Raw genomic sequence first — 19,816 nt, 5'->3', positions numbered from 1 at the left:
TTACCATACGCAGACAAACAAATGCTTGAGACTTTTGTTTTTTCAAATTGCCATCTTTATTTTCCCCCATATCAAGAGCAAATCATAACCGACAGCATCAAGACTATACAAACCATAACTGCTAAGAAAATACTTACCTAGGCTGCTCCTTCAGTGTGATTTAAAACAAGACCAATCCGCCCTTTCAATATTATACAAATTTAGAACTTGAGCTTCTTTATCCAAATTAACATTGTTAGCAAGCATCGTAACATAAAAAAAAAATACTAGATTGCAAATTTGGTGAAGCATTGTTCTCATTACTCGAAAAAACAAAACAAAACAAAAAATGGACATCTACTCATTTTTCTCATTAAATAACGCAATACGAGAAACTGGAGAGCAGTTGCAATATCTGCTAAAACAAAATCTTCAAAGCTGAAAGAACTTGCGTAAGACTTACAATTCCCATTGTGTGATATTCTCATACAAAAAAAACAAAAGCAAAATATTGATCCTTTTATAAATAAAACTATAAGGGTCAGATATTTGCGCCACAAGCTTCAATTAGTCGTGTACATCCAAAAACACACACAAACAGAAGAGAACGACTACTGAGCCAAGAAGTTAAGAGTGTTCAGTGGTCACTCAATTGTCTCATGCTTTCCTCTACTGTAGTCTTAATCACGATACAAAACGTGATTGGGAGTGAGGGGGGATAAATGTCTGTGTTCACGACACTTTGAGCTCAACTTCCAAGAGAATGTGCAACACAATCATTCACAGAAGAGGGCTGCGAGTTAACCATTCAAACTAGGACGCTCAATGATAGTTTGGAATAAAGATGGTGGGGAGGAAACACTGTGGTATTTTGTGAGAAAATTGTGGGAGGGCTTCCAGGTTCAGGCACTGTCACCAGTTTCAACTGTGTGGACTTGAAACATGTGTTCTGGCTTGCTGCCTTTGCTGTGGCGCTCCCACATCTGCAAGTAGAGCCTCTCCAAGTCCATCGTGTACTGCTTGGTGTTGAAGAGAGGACTGCAGATGCGCTGCTTCCAAACACGTGCCCTAATCATCTTCAGGCTAAGAGAGGAAAAATAAAGGATTAATCAGCCTCATGTGCAACAAACATTGAGCAAAAATAAATAAATGTTTTTCAAAAGGTAGTAAAAACATCTTCCTACTATTCCATATCGGATCCCAGTTTGACTGCTATGTCCTCATAGTCCTGTCGACTATGGGCGATGAGTTCCGGACAGCCAAGGCAGCTGAGTTGTGAAGCAGCCACGCGTGACGCAAGGGTTTCACCTTTACCAGGATGTTAATAGGTGGCAATTAGTCCATTTATATTGCTCGCATACTCTTGACAAATAGTGTGTGTTTTGTCCCGATATAACCAAAACCTCACCTGGCATAGTGACCATGGGTGTTCCGGCCCACAGAACATCCATGCCTGTGGTGTGCCCATTGCACAGAGGCGTGTCTAAGCACACATCAGCCAGCTGACCCCTCCTAACATGTTCTTCTTTGGGGGCCACCGGCGAGAAGATAATGCGAGACGCGGGGAGGCCCATGTTCTGCGCATACTGCTGGATGTTGGGCTCACCCACTGCGGGGAACCGAAGGAGCCACAAGACACTGTTCTGCACACGCTTTAGGATCTGGACAAAAGAGGAGTTGCAAAACATTCTAAACACAATCTTACAAGGATCATTTGCTATCTGTGTAGTACAGAGTGGAGGCAGCTCTAACTTACATTGGCCCACATTTGAAGCGTTGGGGGGTCAATTTTGTAGAGTTGGTTGAAATTGCAGTAAACAATGGAGTCCTCTGGGAGACCATACTGGGAGCGGGTTGTCACAACAATTGTGCGCGGCACCTCCTCCCCTGTGGCAGCTTTATTGTTGATCTGGAAAGGGTGAAAATAATCACTTGAAAGAACTATTACAGCACACTATCGCAAAGCATGCAGGGTTCCTTCACATCAAGACAAAATAATGGTAAACTGTTGGCTAATTGGGATTTGTTACAAGGTCTTTTTCTTGTCCCTGAACCACCAAACCAACTTAACACATTTCTATCTGGATGAAGACCTACCGCTTGAACATCCATTTGCACTGGCTCGATAGAAATGTGGAAAATGATCATCTAACTGTTATGCATACCTGTGTGGTGGCAAGGCCATTGCTGACAGTGAAGCTGTTGATGGTGACCTGTATTTGGCCCTGGTTGATCATATTAATGATTGCTTCAGCAGCCGTGTTCATCGGGATCACAGGCATAGACAACGCTCCATTTGTGTCTGCAGCAGGTTCCTGATTGTTGTCACATTTCATCTGGCCAACAGAACAGATTCCACCAAAGTTTTGAGATGCATATTCAGCAAATCTTGCACAAACAAAAGTCTTACTTATTCAGATGTCAACAATAACTTTTGTGACCGAGTTGGTGCTTCAGTATCGTTTAACACAACCCCTCATATCACTTTTCTTCCATCGTCAAAAATCTTATCTACCTTAATCACTTTGACATCTGGCAGACTGTCCAAGAAGGCCTTCAGGTCAATACCATTGAGAACGATGCGGTTATCAAAGATGTGACCATTTGATTTGAAATCAATAACTGCCTTTTTCTGTGAATACAAAAAAAATATTGGCACAACCTAGTTTAAAAAAATAAATAAACAAACAAACAGCACATGGAGGCAGTACAAACCTTGAGATGAGGAAACATGTTGGCATGATCGCCAATAAAAAAGGTATGTGGCATATAGGCAACCTTCTCAGAATATTGCTCTACTACTTCCCCGGGCGATGTCTCCTTGTCGGTGATGATGTAATCCATGAAGGGCGCGCCGCTGGTTCCAGGGTAACCTAGCCACATAGCCTAATGCAGGGGAGGAAAACTAATTACTTTTTAAAATTTTTTTTTTTTTAAATACACAAGATTGACTTGTTTCGACAATGCAAAGAGGAAGCTTGAAATTAGGCATCAAGATGTCGACTTTACCTGAATAGGAGCAGGACGGAGGGCAAAAAGCTCATTCCTGGCCCCTTTGGTGTAACCATTCATGTTGACTAGAATGTGGACCCCATCCTGGTGAATGCGATCAGCTGCCTTGCCATTACAAGGAATCTACAAGTAGAGAATAGTTTCAGTAATCCTGAGTGTTTTTTTTTTTTTTAAATATTGATTCATTAGCAATGACCTTCAGAAAATGTTAATCAGTCACCTGTGAGAGGTCTGTGAAATTATGAGCCTCTGCCACCACTTTCACTCTGAAGTTTGTACTGTCATCAGGGCTCAGCGCATAGCAAAACACCTTGGGATGAAAGGGAAAATGTAAGTTATAAACAATTGATCAAATAAATTATAAATACAAATTATAAACAAACTGTCAAAGTTTAGACCCATCTAGAGGCTGCCTTTTATTTTCTAAAATTCAGGAAAAAGTGGCACACACACAATTCAAATGTCATGGAGGTTTTCGAGTCAGGTTTCAAGATGATGTATAGCACAGAGTCAGCCCTGTTACGAGTTATTAATAATAACTTCCTGGCAAACGACAGCGGAGACTGTGTTTGTCCTGTTTTGTTGGCTCCGACTGCAGCGTATTTTTCTGGCTCGTTCACAGCACCATCTGGGCAATTGTGGTAGCGCACTAGATTGGTTTAGATCCTATTTGGCTGGCAGGACTTTTTCTGTTAACCCAGGTTGCGCTGAGTCTCGTTCTGCCCCTCTGTCATCCACAGGGTTCTATTTTGGGGCCCTTGCAGCATTATTGTAATGCACTTTACTTTCGAGTCAACCAGTCCTGCTCGGTGCCTCGGGTCTGCAAGCCCACTTTCAGTCCATTTTTTCCAAAACTAATTTGAAGACATTTTTAACTTGAGACTGTTCAATGTTCTGCCGTTTTCTGGTGTCTACCGTGTTAGTGTCATTAATTTGTATTTTGACTTACTACTTTCACAGTCTTGGTTATTGAATTATTGCTTCTTTGTGTTTGCGCTGTGCGCTTTGTTACAGCTGCAACTGTTATGAAATGCGCTATACACAAAGTTTTATTGTATTGTATAAATATTTCTCTACAACCCCCACCAATGATTCTTTTTGGGAAAAGCCCAATAAGAGAACACCACACCAAGTTAGCATTTACAGTGAAGGTGACTCACCTCAAATTTCTCAGGATTGTGCATCCCAGGAATAGACTGCATCAAGTGGGAAGTCGGATGATTGCCAAAGTCTGAGCTGACATAACCTACACGCAGACGTCCACCATTGGCAGTCAGGTCTTTTGGATGCTCGAAGGCAGGTTTGTGCAACGCATTGATCTGTTCAGAAAGCAAACGTGTAAAAATGGCATGAGTCGAGATGCTACACTAGGAACTTGCATAGTGCACTTTGCTACAACAATCTCAAACATTGATGCTATTTATATCTGCAGGCTAATCTTTGACAAAAAAAACCCGCAAAAACCCAGTGACAACAGTCACTTCCACCAAGCCCCACCATCCCCTAACAACTTAAATGTTATTCGCTTTGATGAGAGCGTACCTTGTCCAGGCAAAGGTTTCCATGGCGTTCAGCTATGGCCTTGCGAAAGCCATGCGAGAGTGGGTACAACATACTGTGGTGAGGGTGCACCGATGGTAAGCGATTCTTGTCCAGCTGGTCAGCAACAATGCTTACTAGTTTTTTCATTCGCTCATCATAATCCGTCCAATCACACACAATCTAAAATAAATTGGGAAAATATCATCATTTCCAAAAATGCTATTATAAGGTAAAACATTGCCCATTATTAAATATGTAATGACAATATATTTAAAAAAAATATATATATCAACCTGCAAACAATGTGCCAGGTTACAGTAAGCATCAGGGAAATCAGGCTTGAGTTTCAAGGCGGTGCGGTAAGATGCAATGGCCTCAGGGATGTTTCCAGAATCCTGACAGACCAAAGATCAGCATACATTAGAAACATGAAACATTCTTTTTATAAACAATACTTCATCCATCTTAGTGGCAAGGGTTATCGCGCTGCAAATACCAAAACTATTAATTCTTGTATTGACACTGCTAGAGAGAAATGACATGTCAAAAGGTAATTGGTGCAACAGCCAAAGGAAAAGTCCAACAAAGCATACTTTGTGTATTGAAGCCAAATTGCTGTGAGCGTCAGCAAAAGCAGGATTGATCTGGATGGCACGGGTATAACACTGGAGCGCTCCTTGCACATCTTGCATTTCCTTCAGCGTGTTGCCCATGTTTGAGTAGGCGTCCGCAAAAGTGGGGCTAATCCTGTAAATCACAGACAAAGTGTTAGTGCCTTCTATGAACCGCAGTGTGATCTGTGAAGAGCATGATTACTCTTTACAGTCAACATGTGATCTGTCACGTTCTGCCGCAACAGATTAAGTCAAAATATATGTATAATAGAGGCAGTTTATCATGTAACAGCTGTAGTGAAAGAACCACAAAAAAATACATCCAGGAATGGCACCAGCTTGATGATCAGTCATCCTTTTTCTTATTGCATGAATACAAACCTGATGGCTTCCTTGTAGTGCATGAGGGCCTCCTGGAGTTTCCCCTGCTGTTGCAAGACACTGGCTAGGTTGGAGTGAGCTGCAGCAAACTCTGGGAACACCTGGAAACATTGAAGCCATTTTGATGATCCTCTTGAACAGACATTTTGCCCATTAGTAAACTCTTATCAAGAAAGATGTACCTCTAGCGCTTTCCTGTAAAGCTGAACTGCCTCCTCAATGTTGCCCTGTTCACGTTTGATGTTAGCCAAGTTGTTCAAGGAGTCTGCGTGCGTCGGGCACAAACGCAAAGCTGTGTTGTAGCACTCTTCTGCCTCAGACACCTGGAAAGACATTCGCAAAGTTAGCATTTAGTCATTGACGTGTCGAATGATGTGATGGGTCCGCCAAACTTTGGGTCAATTGCACAAATCTGTGCTCCAAGTAGTTGCCTTACATTGCCCTTCTCCTTCAGTGCATTCGCCAAATTGCAGTAGGCATCTGGAAAGTGAGGCTGCAACTCAATAGCTCGACGGTATGTGTCGATAGCCAGGTCAATGAGACCTTGCTCATAGTAGACACAGGCCAGGTTTCCATGAACAACTGCATGGTTAGGACTAAGACTTAGGGCTCTCAAATATCCCGCCACAGCTCTGGAAACACAACAGATGCATGGTTAAGACTCCTATTTAATCAACAACAATGAATTGTGTGCAACTGTGTTAAGTGTCCTTAAAATAACATTTATTTTATTTATTCAACAACAAATGTGGTTACTTTAAACAGGCCAGATAAGGAATACACACAAAAAATGCCAGGATTGAGATGACCGACCTGTCAAAGATTCGGGCTTCCTTCAAAACGTTTCCTAAATTGATGTAGGCATCAAGGAAATTTGGGTCCAGTGTCACTGCCTAAATAATTGACATTCAAGTACACAAGTATATGGGATTAACAAACAATATTGAGACATTTCCTACCAGGTACTTGAAAATAAAGCAACAGACCTTTTCAAAATGGTGTATGGCCAACCATATCTCCCCCTGGGCATTGAACACACAGCCCAGGTTGCTCCAAGCCACTGCAAAGTTGGGCTGAGTCTCAATGGCTTTCAGGTAGCAAGCCTTGAGTTCCCAATGGAAAAAAGCAACAGGAAAGGAAGAGAATAGATGGAAAGGGAAAAGTATAGTTTGGAGAGGGGGGATAGGGGATTGTAAAATAAAAAAAGGTGGAGAATAAAAGAAAAAAACAAAACAAAACAGGGCAGAGAAAGTAAAATTAGTGACTTATCTCCAGGAATACAAAAAGTGAGTCTACAGCATGGGCTCGCATGCGCGTAAATCTGCTGCGCTAAGCTGCAATGCTTTTTCCTACGCCGCGCAGATCCAACCAACACCTACACATCAGCCCTCATCGTGCAGTTATGGCCACAATTTTAAAGCTTTTGTGGCAAATTTTATATATCTGGCCTTCAAACTACTCATGAGCAGCAACAAAAACTGGTTCACTCTATTATTGAGCGAAATAACGTTCCATGTACAAGCAACACGTCTTATGAAGGCATGACATCTCACAACCTGCGATGGCGAACTGATTGTGCAGGTGATGGTCCCTGAAATGCATGCGCGACAAAATCACGCAGGCGCGCGGGGTGTATGATTTGCCACCACCACAATGCAAGACGCTTGCGCAGCCTCACTGCTGGCAGAGGCCATCGCTTTGCCGCTTCGCTTGCTTAACGGCCTGGTGCAACGGCCACAGACCGACACCCTCTGGCAGAGAGCCGGCAACACCAGACTGGCACACTCTCAACCCCACTATCTCTTTGAATAATTGCAGTTGAGGAAACATTAGCACAGAAACAGAAGTCTAGGTAAGGATGCAAATAAAACATTTTCAAGTCAGTAGGGACTTTTGAGGGCAAACTTGTACATGTCCAAAGATCAGAGATATCGGAGGCTTTTGGGGGCGAGGCTGGTTTTAAGGGTAAGGAGGTCTGCAACCAAGAGGCCATAGGGATTGGGGGAGGGGTCGCATGCTGGCGCGCTGTGCCTTTTTAGTGGCCAGGAGGGCATCGCTGCGCAGCCCCTGCGCTACTGTAGACTCACAGCGTAATATCTGCATCATCAGAGCGCTGCAACTCGATAAAGGAAAAAATAAAACAAAACTGGAAAAATAATCAAGAGTTATGTAAGAGTTAGAGCGTTCTTACTTGTTTTTCACCATTACGGCTTCCACATCCAAGTTTCTTTATACTTATAGAACTCAGTAATTAGTATAAGCATATCTTAAAAATGCTTACTGTCATTTCTTTTGCTACTTTTTTCATTTGCTCTTCAAGAGATGCCACAAGAGAGGAGCTCAAGCGTGAAGTGAGGTGGTTTTTCTTTTGCTGGCTGTTACAAACCCGTTACCATATTTTTGGACTTTGTCAGAGTGGTGGCCGCGGCTGGCTGGAAGAAGAGAAGACTGAGGCTGCCCCTAGTGTTCCTTTCCGCCGGGCACCTACGCAGGAAATAGTGTCACCCACCTGAAACCTTCTATACAACAATTTCAGTTGAGGAAAACCCAAGAGAGACAAAATCAGAAACAACATTGTTAGTAAAATTGATAAACAATGCATTTGTTTTTCAATATGGATGGTTCTTCCAAAACACAAATATAACCAACTCTATTTAGTATTCATTCATGCAAAGAATGCTGTGTTTAAAAGAAAACCCAAAAAAATGTTTTGGGGAAGAGGGGGGGAAGAAAGGCTTTTGTGTGTTTGTACGTTCACATTCAACCAGTTGTATGAATTCAATTTAGTTGTCACTACAGGAGGGTAGATACTGGCTTGATCTTAAACATAATGAACTGATCCCATTGCTTTGGGGAAATTACATATCTGAAGCAAAATGGAAGAAGAATTAAGCATCGATTTTCTGCCTTTTTGCATTTTCAGGAAATAGTCTAATCTTTAAAATGCTTTGTCCTGGCCTGCTCTCTTGAATCCTGGCCAATGGGGATGGGAGAAAAGACTGTGGTTTATTTGGATCTAGAAGCCTCCACAGCTCTGAAATGAAGAAGTCATCGCCGCTGCTGCGCACACCTATCCTTTTCAAACCGCATCTGACGCAGGTGGTGGAGTAAAGATTGCGAGCTGTCTGCCTGACACCGATGGAAAGCACCACTGTAAGGTACTTGAGTTTAAGCTTTAACAACTATATGGGTGACTAAAAAAAAAACTAAATAAGAATGGGCACATGAATAACACTGTTGAAAAGTTGTCTGAGACTTTTTTTCTGGGTGTGAAAGGTCAGGAAGACAGCTCTAGGCGCGCACACTCCACCAATCCTTAGCAAGCGCGCGGGGGTTGGAGCGACAGAGCAGAGGAGCGTGATACTCCTTGATACTCCATCCCCACTCCTTGACACCCCCATCTAGCATAAAATAAGAGGGCCTGTAACCTCTGGGACAACTGCACACCTCCAGATTTGACCCGGCCCAGGGAACCCCATGTAATTGGAAAAGAATTGAAGTGGCAAATAGAAGCCTAAAAGTTCTCAGTGTGAATGGGATGTGGGGGAAGAAACAAGTGTAATGTCTATTAACTGGAGATAATACTGGAGTACAGTCGCTAGGTTACAAACCATCCTATCTTTAGCACTGTAAATATAAACTAGTACTTATCAGTTCATATATTATTCACAGACCGAGCCAGCATTTTCCCCCCACAGTCAACTATCAAATGCACGAAGAAAAATTATAAAATGTCAAGTGTTTGACTTATTAGAGCCTTTCTTCCTAAAGGGTGGGGAGTGTCCTCTTGTAAAAGGTCAAGGTAAACCAAAAGGAATAAGGACAAATGGTAATATATTGAAGGGAAAGAAGAGGTCTACTATACTGGGGAAACTAAAATCTGTCTTTTAATTCTATAGGAAATGATTTATCACAAAAAATAAAACATTTATTTCTTTAGGTTTACTCACTTGGGCATTAGACAATTTATGGTCCAAGACACCAATTGATTATTATATATGTTTTTAAAAAGTATGCAATGCATACTTCTAGCGAGACAAAAAAGGTCTGTTTTCTGCGTTATATGGGGTATAATACGCTAAAGGTGAGAGTCTCTATTTCCTTTAAAAAAAAAAAAAAAGGAATAATGACAGTGGAATAAGGATGGCTTTAGTAGGAGGGGTGACACTAAAAACAACACACAAAACCAATCAAAGCTCGTCATTTCAAAAGCCAGACCAGGATGACATACCTTGGCCTCTTCCAAGCGCCCAAGTGCTTTAAGCAAGTTGCCCAAGTCACTGCGCACACAGTAAAGATCCTGGGAAAGAGAAATAAATCACTTGTGAATATTTTGCAAACAAGTATCTTACAGGTTACATTCTTGACCTGAATTCAACGTGAAGTATTAGACTTACAGGGTTGTACTGTAATGCAGACACATAAGCCTGCACCGCTCCTTCCATGTCCCCCGCAGCGACCAGAGCTGCTGCCAAGTTGATGTATCCGTCGATGAAATCGGGCTTTAGTCGCAAAGCATGTCGGTAATGTTCGATGGCCTCCTGCAGTTGCCCTCGCTCCTTGTATACGTTCCCCAAATTGGAGTACGCTTCGGCTAGCATGGGGTTCTGTTTGATGGCCAACGTACTGAAATGCGCTGACCTGATGGGTTGAAAATGAGACATATGGGTCAAAAGTCAGGAAGTGAATTTCAGGCACCACCTGCAAGTAGTGAGAAGGAGCAATAGCACAATATGATAGGAAATTTAAAGAATACGTCGATCCATTCCCGCATATGACCTTGTACACTCATTAACTCAACTGCACAAAACGAAAAAAGCAGTAATTACAGCAGGCAAAGGAGAGTGGTCAGAATTAATCTGCTCATACTGGATGCAAGTAACCTCCTGGAATGCTCACTTAATAGTAGTAAACTCATTAACATGACGTAAGATTTGACACTTAAGCTAATCGGAGACCGTTTTTGAGTGCTGCTATTTTGATTACTGTATTAATGCAACTATAAGGCACACATAAAGATGATACATTTTCTCCTCAATGTATATGATGGAGCGCACCTTGTGCATCCGCCAAGCTCCAAAATCTCTAAATGTTGTGCGACTTTGATGAGCGCGCCACTTGACCTACTGAGAGCATTTTCTGGCGACACGCTGCTTATATAGATGAAAGGTGGACATGAAAGAAGGATTAAAGAGGGAAGGGTCGCATAAAAGAGGGCGCAAAAGAAATGCCCCCAGTATTTAATTGATTTATTGAACATATAAACACATTACAAGATAAGTACTGTATAGTCCAGCAAATGAACTTGGAGCTTGCCATCATTTCAACCAGTGGACAGCGATGTAAACAGGGCATTGAAATTGGAGTTGCGAGTAGCATGCGAGCGATGGAGGACAGACAGCGAACACAGCTTGACTAAAACTGGGAGTGGGAGGCAGTGTCGGGTCAGTTAAGCAACAATTTGTGGATGGATTGTGGATGCTTGGGCTTAAGTGTCTGCTTGCACTGTTCTAATTTAAATCAAACAAATTCACGACCTGAAAGTTAAAAGTTTCATCCTACAACATATAAGACAAGAATTTCATTATGAAACCTGTAAAGAAAGAGCTTGGTCAACGACTCAAAGGCTAAGAGACCGTATTTAATTCACAAGCGAGCAAGCAAAACCCAGAAAATGGTTCTTTAATGACAGAGGAAATCGTACTGACTAAGAACCGGGTTGCTTTGGACCCTTGGTGAGCCCACCTCACCTGTCAAGCCTTCGGCACTGGAAGTGAATGGAGGACAGCAGCAGCAGAACGCCTGTGTTATCAGGCTCCTGGCGCCACAGCTGCATGCAGTGGCGCTCTGCTGCCTCAAAGTCCCCTGACTGATATTCCCGATGTGCCAGCTCAGCCAACCCTTGGAAGGAAAGAATACGTTTTGTCGGTTCTGGAGCACCAACACAGGCCAAGGAGCAGGAGGGGAGGGGGGAAACAAGACATTAGATGTGATGGATGGAAAATGGCAGACAAATGAAAAATAAATCATAAATATTGAAAACATAAACTCAACACAAAGCAAGATGGTGATTTTTACTCAACAATAAAAAGGTGTGGTTGTCCTTGGAGGTTACAGTAAAACTCAACTAGCCATTGTGTGAAGAGGGGCATTTTTTCCATGCATGAATAACTGCCTCCACATAAAAGCACTGCAAAGAGACAGCACAATACCTGAAGTGTGCATGCTGCCTTGCAAACAAGTAACCACTTTACTTACAAATGATGAAGAAAACATGCATGGGTGGAAAAAAACATATAGGAGTGGGACAGCATAGCATCATTCATTTACAGAGATTGAGCACCAACGCACAAGTATTGCTTCACATTAATCCTGCATATGATATTCAAGTAATAAAGAGGAATTAGGACGCAATTAAACCTGCAGAACGGGAAATAAAACTCACATCTGCCGTAGCAGGCTTGATCACGTGACCAACGTGTATTACATAATCGATGTAGAATCTGACAATACGGGGTTGCCGTATTAGATCACTACGATACACGATGCAGAACAAAATCTTGACCTTGTACTAGCTCGGTCACATAACAATTAAAATGACACCCCGTTATTCGATTTATTCCCGCACCCCCCACCTCTCACGCTATTTTCTCTTTTAAAACGAAACCAACCTGTGCTGTCAGCCACGTTCCCCACGGAGGTCGTCATCTCCTCAGCCTTCGACTCTTGCACGGTGGACGTTAATGTGTCAGCCGTCAGGTTTACAGTTTTAAGAAGAAAAACGGGCGACCGGGCAGTCGTCTTTGTCCAACAACGAGCAGCAAGCACGTTGCCAGCCAAACGGCCAACCGTTACCTTTAATTTTCGTCACGTCACACGCTGCTAAGTCAATGTTGTAGATTGTACTTGGTTAAAAAAATCGCGAGCCAATTCAAGTCACACGATAAATATACAGAGTGCCATTAAATCAATTTTTTTCAAACGAAGGCTAACTGTAGCTTCGTGACAATGCACCCAACGACTAGAAAATGGCGAAGTGGGTGTAACCAAATTTTGGCCAAAAGTAGTTCCGCACCTTGTGGATTCGACAAACGTATAAATCATCCAATAATATTGTATTCGTGTAACATTAAAAACTGATATGTAAAAACGTGTGTTTTTTTTAATCAACTACTCACAACGTGCTTCTCTCTAACCAAAAACTCAGAAAATACCAATGACGAACTATTATGCGCGGACGTATACATTAGCGCAGTAATGATAAGGACAGCCACAGTAAAACCGATGCGCGAAGTGATCACGTGACAGTCTAAAATAAAGTCTGTGCAGATACTCAGATGACAACAATTGCACCACAATGTAAAATTCATATATATATATATATATATATATATATATATATATATATAGCCTATCAAGCTATCTTCGGGCGGTAGTACAGTTTTACAATATAATACAATACATTGGCTTTATCTGGGACAATGGGCCATACCACAACATAAAGGGGGTGTCTGGGTTAAACCATCACCACCCGGTACATACACACAGATCACACCACACTTTAATATATATAACGCATTTCACGACAGTTGGAGCTCTAACAAATCGCTTTCCATACAGTGTAATATGAATTCGTTTTGTGATTTTTGACCTGCATCAGACTGAGATTCGATTTGTATTGTGGTTCATTTATTGATCATGAGTCTTCCAGCAATATGAATAGGCCTGTATGAACACGTATCACCTTTTCACTGGTATTTCTTTTGACATCGTGTTGTTTATTTTCTATCTGATCGTTCTTCAGTCACAGCCCACTACATACAGAAATTCCGAATGTGATGAATGGGCTGTGAATGGCACCACTTAAATTCCAGTCTGTCTTGTACATATAGTGTTGTCGTTTATCGGTGTTGTTATCGTGAAACGAATGAATAAAAGCTGTAAATTAGTTCACGGCTCGATTTTGTTGAAATGCAGTATGACAGAATGGTCAACAGGGGGCATCCTCTGTGAAGTAATTGGAGTCAAAATTTACGGAGCCCTCCAAATGCTGTTTCGGGTCGGGGCCAAGGATGTTCTCGGTTTCCGTCCTTACGTCGGGTATGAATTCTTTACTAAATTGGAAATAAAGACGTCTTGGCCCAAAAACAAGAAACAATCCAATGAAAAACAGTAAATATGACGATAAGTGAGAGCGCGCCGTCGGTCTCCCGCATGAGTCATGAATTTACTGAATCATCCACCACTCAAAATGATTCATTGTACACCGTTCATGACCTCACAAATGCCGCAATACAGTAAATATCCACACTAAACAGACTAGAGGCCACAAATACAAAACAAACAAATCATGAGTGAGTATCCCTTCTTGTAAAGGTTATTCTTGTAAAGGTTATTCTCTAAACTTGTAATAATGTACTGCAAGTTCGAACTGCTGCAAACCGAGAATCCTTTGTACACTATCCCGTCAGATCAATGTATATTTACACGATCTGTACTTTGTGATTTTGCAGTTTAGATACCTGAAAACAAATTTATGCACGGCTATCAAGGGTAATTAAAAAAAACGTAATAATGTAGAAATATATCAATAATGTCTAAAAAGTAATTTAAACATTTAACAAAACAAAAGGCAAAGAAATAAAAAATTATAAGCTTCACAAAAAGTTTGCCATTGTTTTGTTTTTGGGTGACATTTCAGCATGGATCTAATATGATCTACAGGCTGAACTCAGATTGACCTTCTGTAAACCTTTGGCTTAACTCCCACTGTTCAATGTTTCAGAACGTTTTGTGCAACTTGCTGCTCTTTAACAAGGATCTAAATGGCAAAACTCACAACAGGTGCTTGCTCCATGAATGGACCAATAACAGGTTAAACAAGAACTGTTATGTCAACACTCTTCATCCTGCATTTTGTCATCATGAAACCAAAATGAAACTGAATCAACAGAACCTTGCCAACGTAAGGCTTCAAACAGGAAGGAAAAGGCCATCCTTTAGAATGTTCATTGATTAAAAACCTGTGGTGAATTGTGCCATTCATTTGTTAGAGTTAGTTCACATGTCAGGACAGAAAGTATATAGTTAACCCTAAAACAAAATATCACTAACTAAGCATTCTGGTGTATTTAGGTCGGCTACATGCTGATATTATTTTGATTCATGCTTCATCACAGCTTTTCTTGGACTCCGGTGTAATCATTGGACTCATTCTTTCATTAACATACCCTTCTTCCTTGTATATTTTGACAAGGGGGGAGGAGAGGGTTCTGCTTTCTGCACCCTAATTTCCAATATTGTTCCCTTGTGGGAAAGTAGCTGACATCATTGCCCCCGCTTGGATTTGCTGTGTGTGCTCAAAGCATGCAAGGGCTTCAGCGTTTGTGTACTCTTTCCACACGTTTCCCTCCTTCGCTCTCACTCTTCACACAACTTTCGTGGTCACCCGATGATGTCATGCGCGCTTGTATGCGTCGATTGCATCTGACGTGCTTTATCTTTGTGCAAGCCACATCCTGGCATTTAGGGGGTGAGCACATCTTCACTCGCGCATCGAAAGGGTCGGCGACAGCTCTCCGCAACAAACCCCGCTTTCTTTCACACGGGCTATTTTTGGACATACGTGAGAGAAAGAGGTTCAGTAGCTCATTGGGCAATTTAAAGTGGTCATTATTAAAACACCATAATTCATAGTTTTGGCTGAAGATGTCACAAATTTAATTGCTGCTTGTCAATGGGTGGCCTTAATTTCAACCCAATGGATAAAATCCAATACAGCATGATGACCCACATTTTTTAAGACTGCATTCATTGATATGTCAATACAGTTGATTTGAGGGTTGAGGGAGTTCATTCATTAGATGGATTACATCAAAGTTTATCAATAAATGTGAATCACTGCATTACCCTTTCATCAAGTTCTGGTAGAGACAATAAAATCCAAGGTGGTCAAAGAACGAGCCTTGTTTATTCGTTTGGTTTCATCTCACATTTTGGAGCACACCAACATGGACTTCATTGTGCTTGTTTGTTTACAGACACATTTTGGCCTTTGGTCAAATAATTCACAAAAACGGCGAATGCTTACAGATTGTGCAAAAAAAGGCAGCGATATTAGATATCTCCCAGACATATTAATCATTTCTAGCAATTTGAATCATTTTCCAGGCCTTTATTGAAAACATTTGCCAGCTGCAGACTTATGTTTTATAGCTGCTCATTTCGTCCTTCGAAGTCGTGTCAGAGCATACAAACTATCCACCCCTGTAAACAGCTCGACACTTTGACGTTTGGCTTAAAAAATACACAGATCAGTGTTGAAATTCATGGTGTTTTCCCAGTATATGTTATAAAAGAAAGAGTTCCTTTAGAGTTTACGTTGCATGTTACATTAGTTACACATGTTTATATGGAGTCTTTTTTTGTCATTTTGATTGAAATCGTTCCAAATGAAGATTTCTGGTTTACATGTGCTCCACCCTGTTAATCAGATCAGCTGTGTTACAGCCGTGTGACATGCGGAGATGGATGTAAAAGTAGTTTATCAAGATGGAGTTTATTCACCAATTTAGCAAAGTATTTGCGATTCACCCCATGAATCAGAATAAAGTTCCATTCGGATTCAGCCCTTTTATTCTGATTGAGGTGTTTATATGGTGCATTTTTATTCAGTTTGGTCATTTGGATCCTGTCTAATTGGAATACATGTAAACCCGGCTATAGTCTGACTCGAGATCGGCTTGACCGTTTCCCATTCAGTTATTTCAATGTTACTGTCTTTGCCACGCTCCTCGCCATGCAAGTGTTTTCATTTTTCACTTGCGCGCTTGACCGTTCGTCTCACTAAATGGCTACGTATGTCAGTGACTGTCACTGTCCTTTTAAAAAAAAACAAAAAACATTTGACTCAAGTGGCAGCGCATCTGATGCTGGCTTGTAATTTCAATTTTGTAAATTGGAGCAGGTTATTACTGTTGATTATATCCCGCCCCGGATGGCTAGACCACACGCATGCGCCAATGACCGTTTTAACCGTGTGTCCATCACCAAGAGCAGAACAGGTCAGATCTCAGATGCCAGGTGTCGAGGCCTGTCTGCTGATTCCGTAAAATCCCATCATTCCATCACTTGTCATTCATCATGACTTCCTGACCCGTGTCTCCGAAATTCTCTTTTCTCCTTCTTCTGTTTCGGAGGATAGTTGTGGCGCAGTGGAGGACCCGGTGACACCTATGGTGACAGCAGCTGTTAGTCTCCGCTATCAGTTACACCAAATGATTGACATGACTCTCCAACCCTGCTCCATTCACGCTTAGAATGTCTTCCAGCTATGACAGCGAAAATGTCTTGACTCGGCCTTTTTTGCCACTTCCGGCTCTTGGAAAGCGGTGCGTCACAGACACACTCCCTGTTTTGTAATATTATCCTAACCACAGACATGCTTACTTACGACATGGTACACCGCAGGGTTTTAATGGTAAGTGCGGCCTCCCCTAACGGGGTTAAGATTCTATCTCCCATGAAAAATATTCTCTTCAGGTAGAAAAGTCAACTTATCCTCGCTTTGCCAGATCTCATTTAGATCCACCCGAGGGAGCATCAGATGGCGCACAATCCCAGAGACGGTATGTCTGGGGTGGGGGGGGGGGATGAAAGTAGACTCCCCCAGGCTAGCTGGAGTATTGGAGGGGCGCTTGGATGTCTTTGTGGGGGTACGTTGTACAGTTTTCAACTCGCAAGAAGAATCAGTCGTTGTTTCCTGACAATTTTCTTTCCATTTTTGGTTGCTTCTGCTGTTTCATGAGCTTGCAGCTCTGTTAGTCAAGCGTATTTTATTCTGTTGCACAAGCATAGACTTGCTTTACGAAGCGCATTGTGGCAGTTCATTCCATGTCAATTTCATGTGCTTATTGTGAAGTCTCAGTTTCAGATCATCTGTTATTTGAAGCCCCAATTCCGTTTGTTTTGCACAAACCATATTATGTTTACAGCAGCACATAATGAGTCATGACCCGGCCAAATCTTTTGTGAGAATTTTGTTGGTTTTGTTTCTTTAAATTGGTGACAATGTATTCTGTAGAAATAAATGACACAATGTCACAGGGGGAAATTGCTATAGTTATTTTAAGCAATAACATAATAAATAAATAAATAAATAAATAAATAAAAAATAATTTTTACATTTCGAAAAAATTTTCAATAACAAAATAATTCACCCATTCTGAATAGTTGGCGGATCGCAAGTGTTCTAAATGTATATAGTTGCTGTGTTTAGCATGCTCAAGATTATATGACAAGTTACCAGAAATGACTGTTTCCGCAAAATTCTCTAAATTATAAAATAGATGTTTTAAGATATCAAAGAAAAAGGCAAATATTTGTCACTTATACACCTTCTTAAAGTATTTAGCCAAATATAAGATCTACAGTTATCAATCCCAAACTTTTTAATTTGACTTTACCCTAATAGAATATCCTTGTTTGAGTGTTTAAACTCTGGAGTGGATTGTACAATGTTGGTGGCTTTAAAAAATAAATAAATAAATGTAGTCTGGCTTATGTGCAGTTGTCATAAAACAGCGACCATATCGTATTAAATTGTATCTCATGCACCCTTGGTTGGGAATCCCATCACTGATGCATGTAGGGTAATCATATCATGATGTCAGACGGCGTTTAAACAGTCCTTGAAATAAAAAAAAATGTGCATGAGGCTAATAATTACTGTACGTTTACTGTAAACATCAATTTCAGGGAACATCCTGTATTTATACTGTACTGGGAATAAAAAGGTGTTTGCCTGTGGGGCTCGCCCCTACTCCACCGAAAGACTCAATCGCACTTTACAGCGCTCGCCTTCTGCCAATCGCTATTGGCTTTTCCGCATCATTCAAAGTGGCCTTCCCCGCCAGTGACAGTTACAGCATACAGTAATTGAACCACGGCCAGCCCTGAGCAAATAGGACCAGTGTTGTGTGAGAGGGAAAAAAAAATTGGTGAAACCTTTTATCCAGAAAAATGGATCATCCGTCACTGACCCCCCACTCCCCTCTTGGTGCCCCTCTCCTCCCTCAGGTTGCGTAAGAGGCCCTACCTTGCGAGCCAGTCATGGCGAAGGGGACTTTTTGTCCGGAGAGAAGGTTATCACCAGGGAGTAGAAATCAGCCTCTTATTGGGCTGTGACCTCAATACACTATTGTCTCATCCTTAAAACCATTTGCGACCAGCAGGAAGGCGTTGTTGAACTGCGTTAATGGCAACCAATCTCTGTCCAGTTTGACAGTTCTTAAGTCAAAAGTCATTAATGACCGTCTTCATATCCTTGTGAGAACTATTCCCTTTCTGTCATATTAATGCAGGCTCAAATTATGTAACAGCACACAATGTCACAATAAAGGATTAGGACTGCTCTGAAAAGATAAGCTTTGTGACCCAGAGGTGTTTTTCTATCTTTTGGTGTTTTATAACTAACTTAATTATGTCATTTACTATCATCGGTTATCGCAACTGAAGCAGACATCAACGGGCTTATGCGCCTCTCACAAAATGATCCACGTGTTCCTCTCGTACGGTTATTATACTGAACAGTTATTTACTCATGCAGTTGTTTGAACAGTTTAAATCATATCTGTCTTTTCCCACCCAGTTCTTTTCCTTTCCAGGTATCCTGTTTATATGATTCACACAGTCACAGAAATACAGCGGAAACTGGGACACTTTGAGTCTGTTTTCTAGAGCAAATTCCGCTCACACACATTTGAACCTTTGAAATTGCATTCTGAAAAAGTATTAAAATGTTTACCCAAAAATTGGACTTGAGGTCATATCAGGGCAAATGAAGTGTGGATTTATTCATCATCAGTGCAAAAGCAGCCCAGCCGGACCGCAGCGACTGTGAAAGGAACAGGGAAGGAATTGGGAGGAAAAGGCGTATCTGCACCCAGTTGACCGCGACATCCTCTACCCTTGCCAGGGGCTGCAATAAAACAAGAGGCAATAGACACAACACACATAATGGACCATAGAGTCAAGTGCAGCAATAATTAATGCATTTGCATCATCTGCTTAGACATATGGGACCATTGGAATTAATTTATAGCCATTGTTTTTTTTTACTAATCTTTCCGCAAGACCACTTTAGGTCCTGCAAAACTTTCCTGTTCTTTCTGTTCTTATCCTACGCTTCTGTCCCGAAAATTAAAAAACAACTGAGCATCATGTGGTAACATCCTCCTGATTTTATGAGATTAAAATGTTTTGTGTGGACTATACTTTTGACCGTCCTC

At 41.4% G+C, this 19,816-nt stretch overlaps 1 protein-coding gene across 3 annotated transcripts; it reads right to left on the bottom strand.

The window, feature by feature from the left end:
• Positions 1-485: 485 nt before the first annotated feature.
• On the bottom strand, positions 486-12,577 carry LOC148338432 (UDP-N-acetylglucosamine--peptide N-acetylglucosaminyltransferase 110 kDa subunit). Of its 3 annotated transcripts, none has more exons than XM_088292649.1 (22): positions 12,200-12,577; positions 11,279-11,459; positions 9,926-10,169; positions 9,760-9,828; positions 6,515-6,631; positions 6,342-6,421; positions 5,965-6,160; positions 5,711-5,851; positions 5,529-5,629; positions 5,127-5,280; positions 4,827-4,928; positions 4,534-4,713; positions 4,152-4,310; positions 3,212-3,301; positions 2,989-3,114; positions 2,695-2,865; positions 2,495-2,611; positions 2,145-2,315; positions 1,736-1,888; positions 1,388-1,640; positions 1,164-1,287; positions 486-1,062 (listed from the first exon to the last, which is right to left on the bottom strand). In XM_088292649.1, the coding sequence occupies exons 1-22, from the start codon at positions 12,234-12,236 to the stop codon at positions 882-884; spliced, it is 3,147 nt and encodes a 1,048-aa protein (XP_088148775.1). In that variant the 5' UTR covers positions 12,237-12,577; the 3' UTR covers positions 486-881. The 3 variants fall into 3 exon arrangements, with proteins under 3 accessions (XP_088148775.1, XP_088148776.1, XP_088148777.1); XM_088292650.1 differs by having other exon boundaries at positions 11,279-11,429; XM_088292651.1 differs by lacking the exons at positions 11,279-11,459; positions 12,200-12,577 and adding an exon at positions 7,922-8,012 and having other exon boundaries at positions 9,926-10,094.
• Positions 12,578-19,816: the final 7,239 nt, after the last annotated feature.

The sequence above is a fragment of the Idiotropiscis lumnitzeri genome, chromosome 4, assembly GCF_059441095.1.
Source record: "Idiotropiscis lumnitzeri isolate Australia: NSW breed Sydney's pygmy pipehorse chromosome 4, RoL_Ilum_1.0, whole genome shotgun sequence".
Classification (NCBI taxonomy): domain Eukaryota; kingdom Metazoa; phylum Chordata; class Actinopteri; order Syngnathiformes; family Syngnathidae; genus Idiotropiscis; species Idiotropiscis lumnitzeri.
This window is presented reverse-complemented; position numbering and strand designations above follow the sequence as displayed.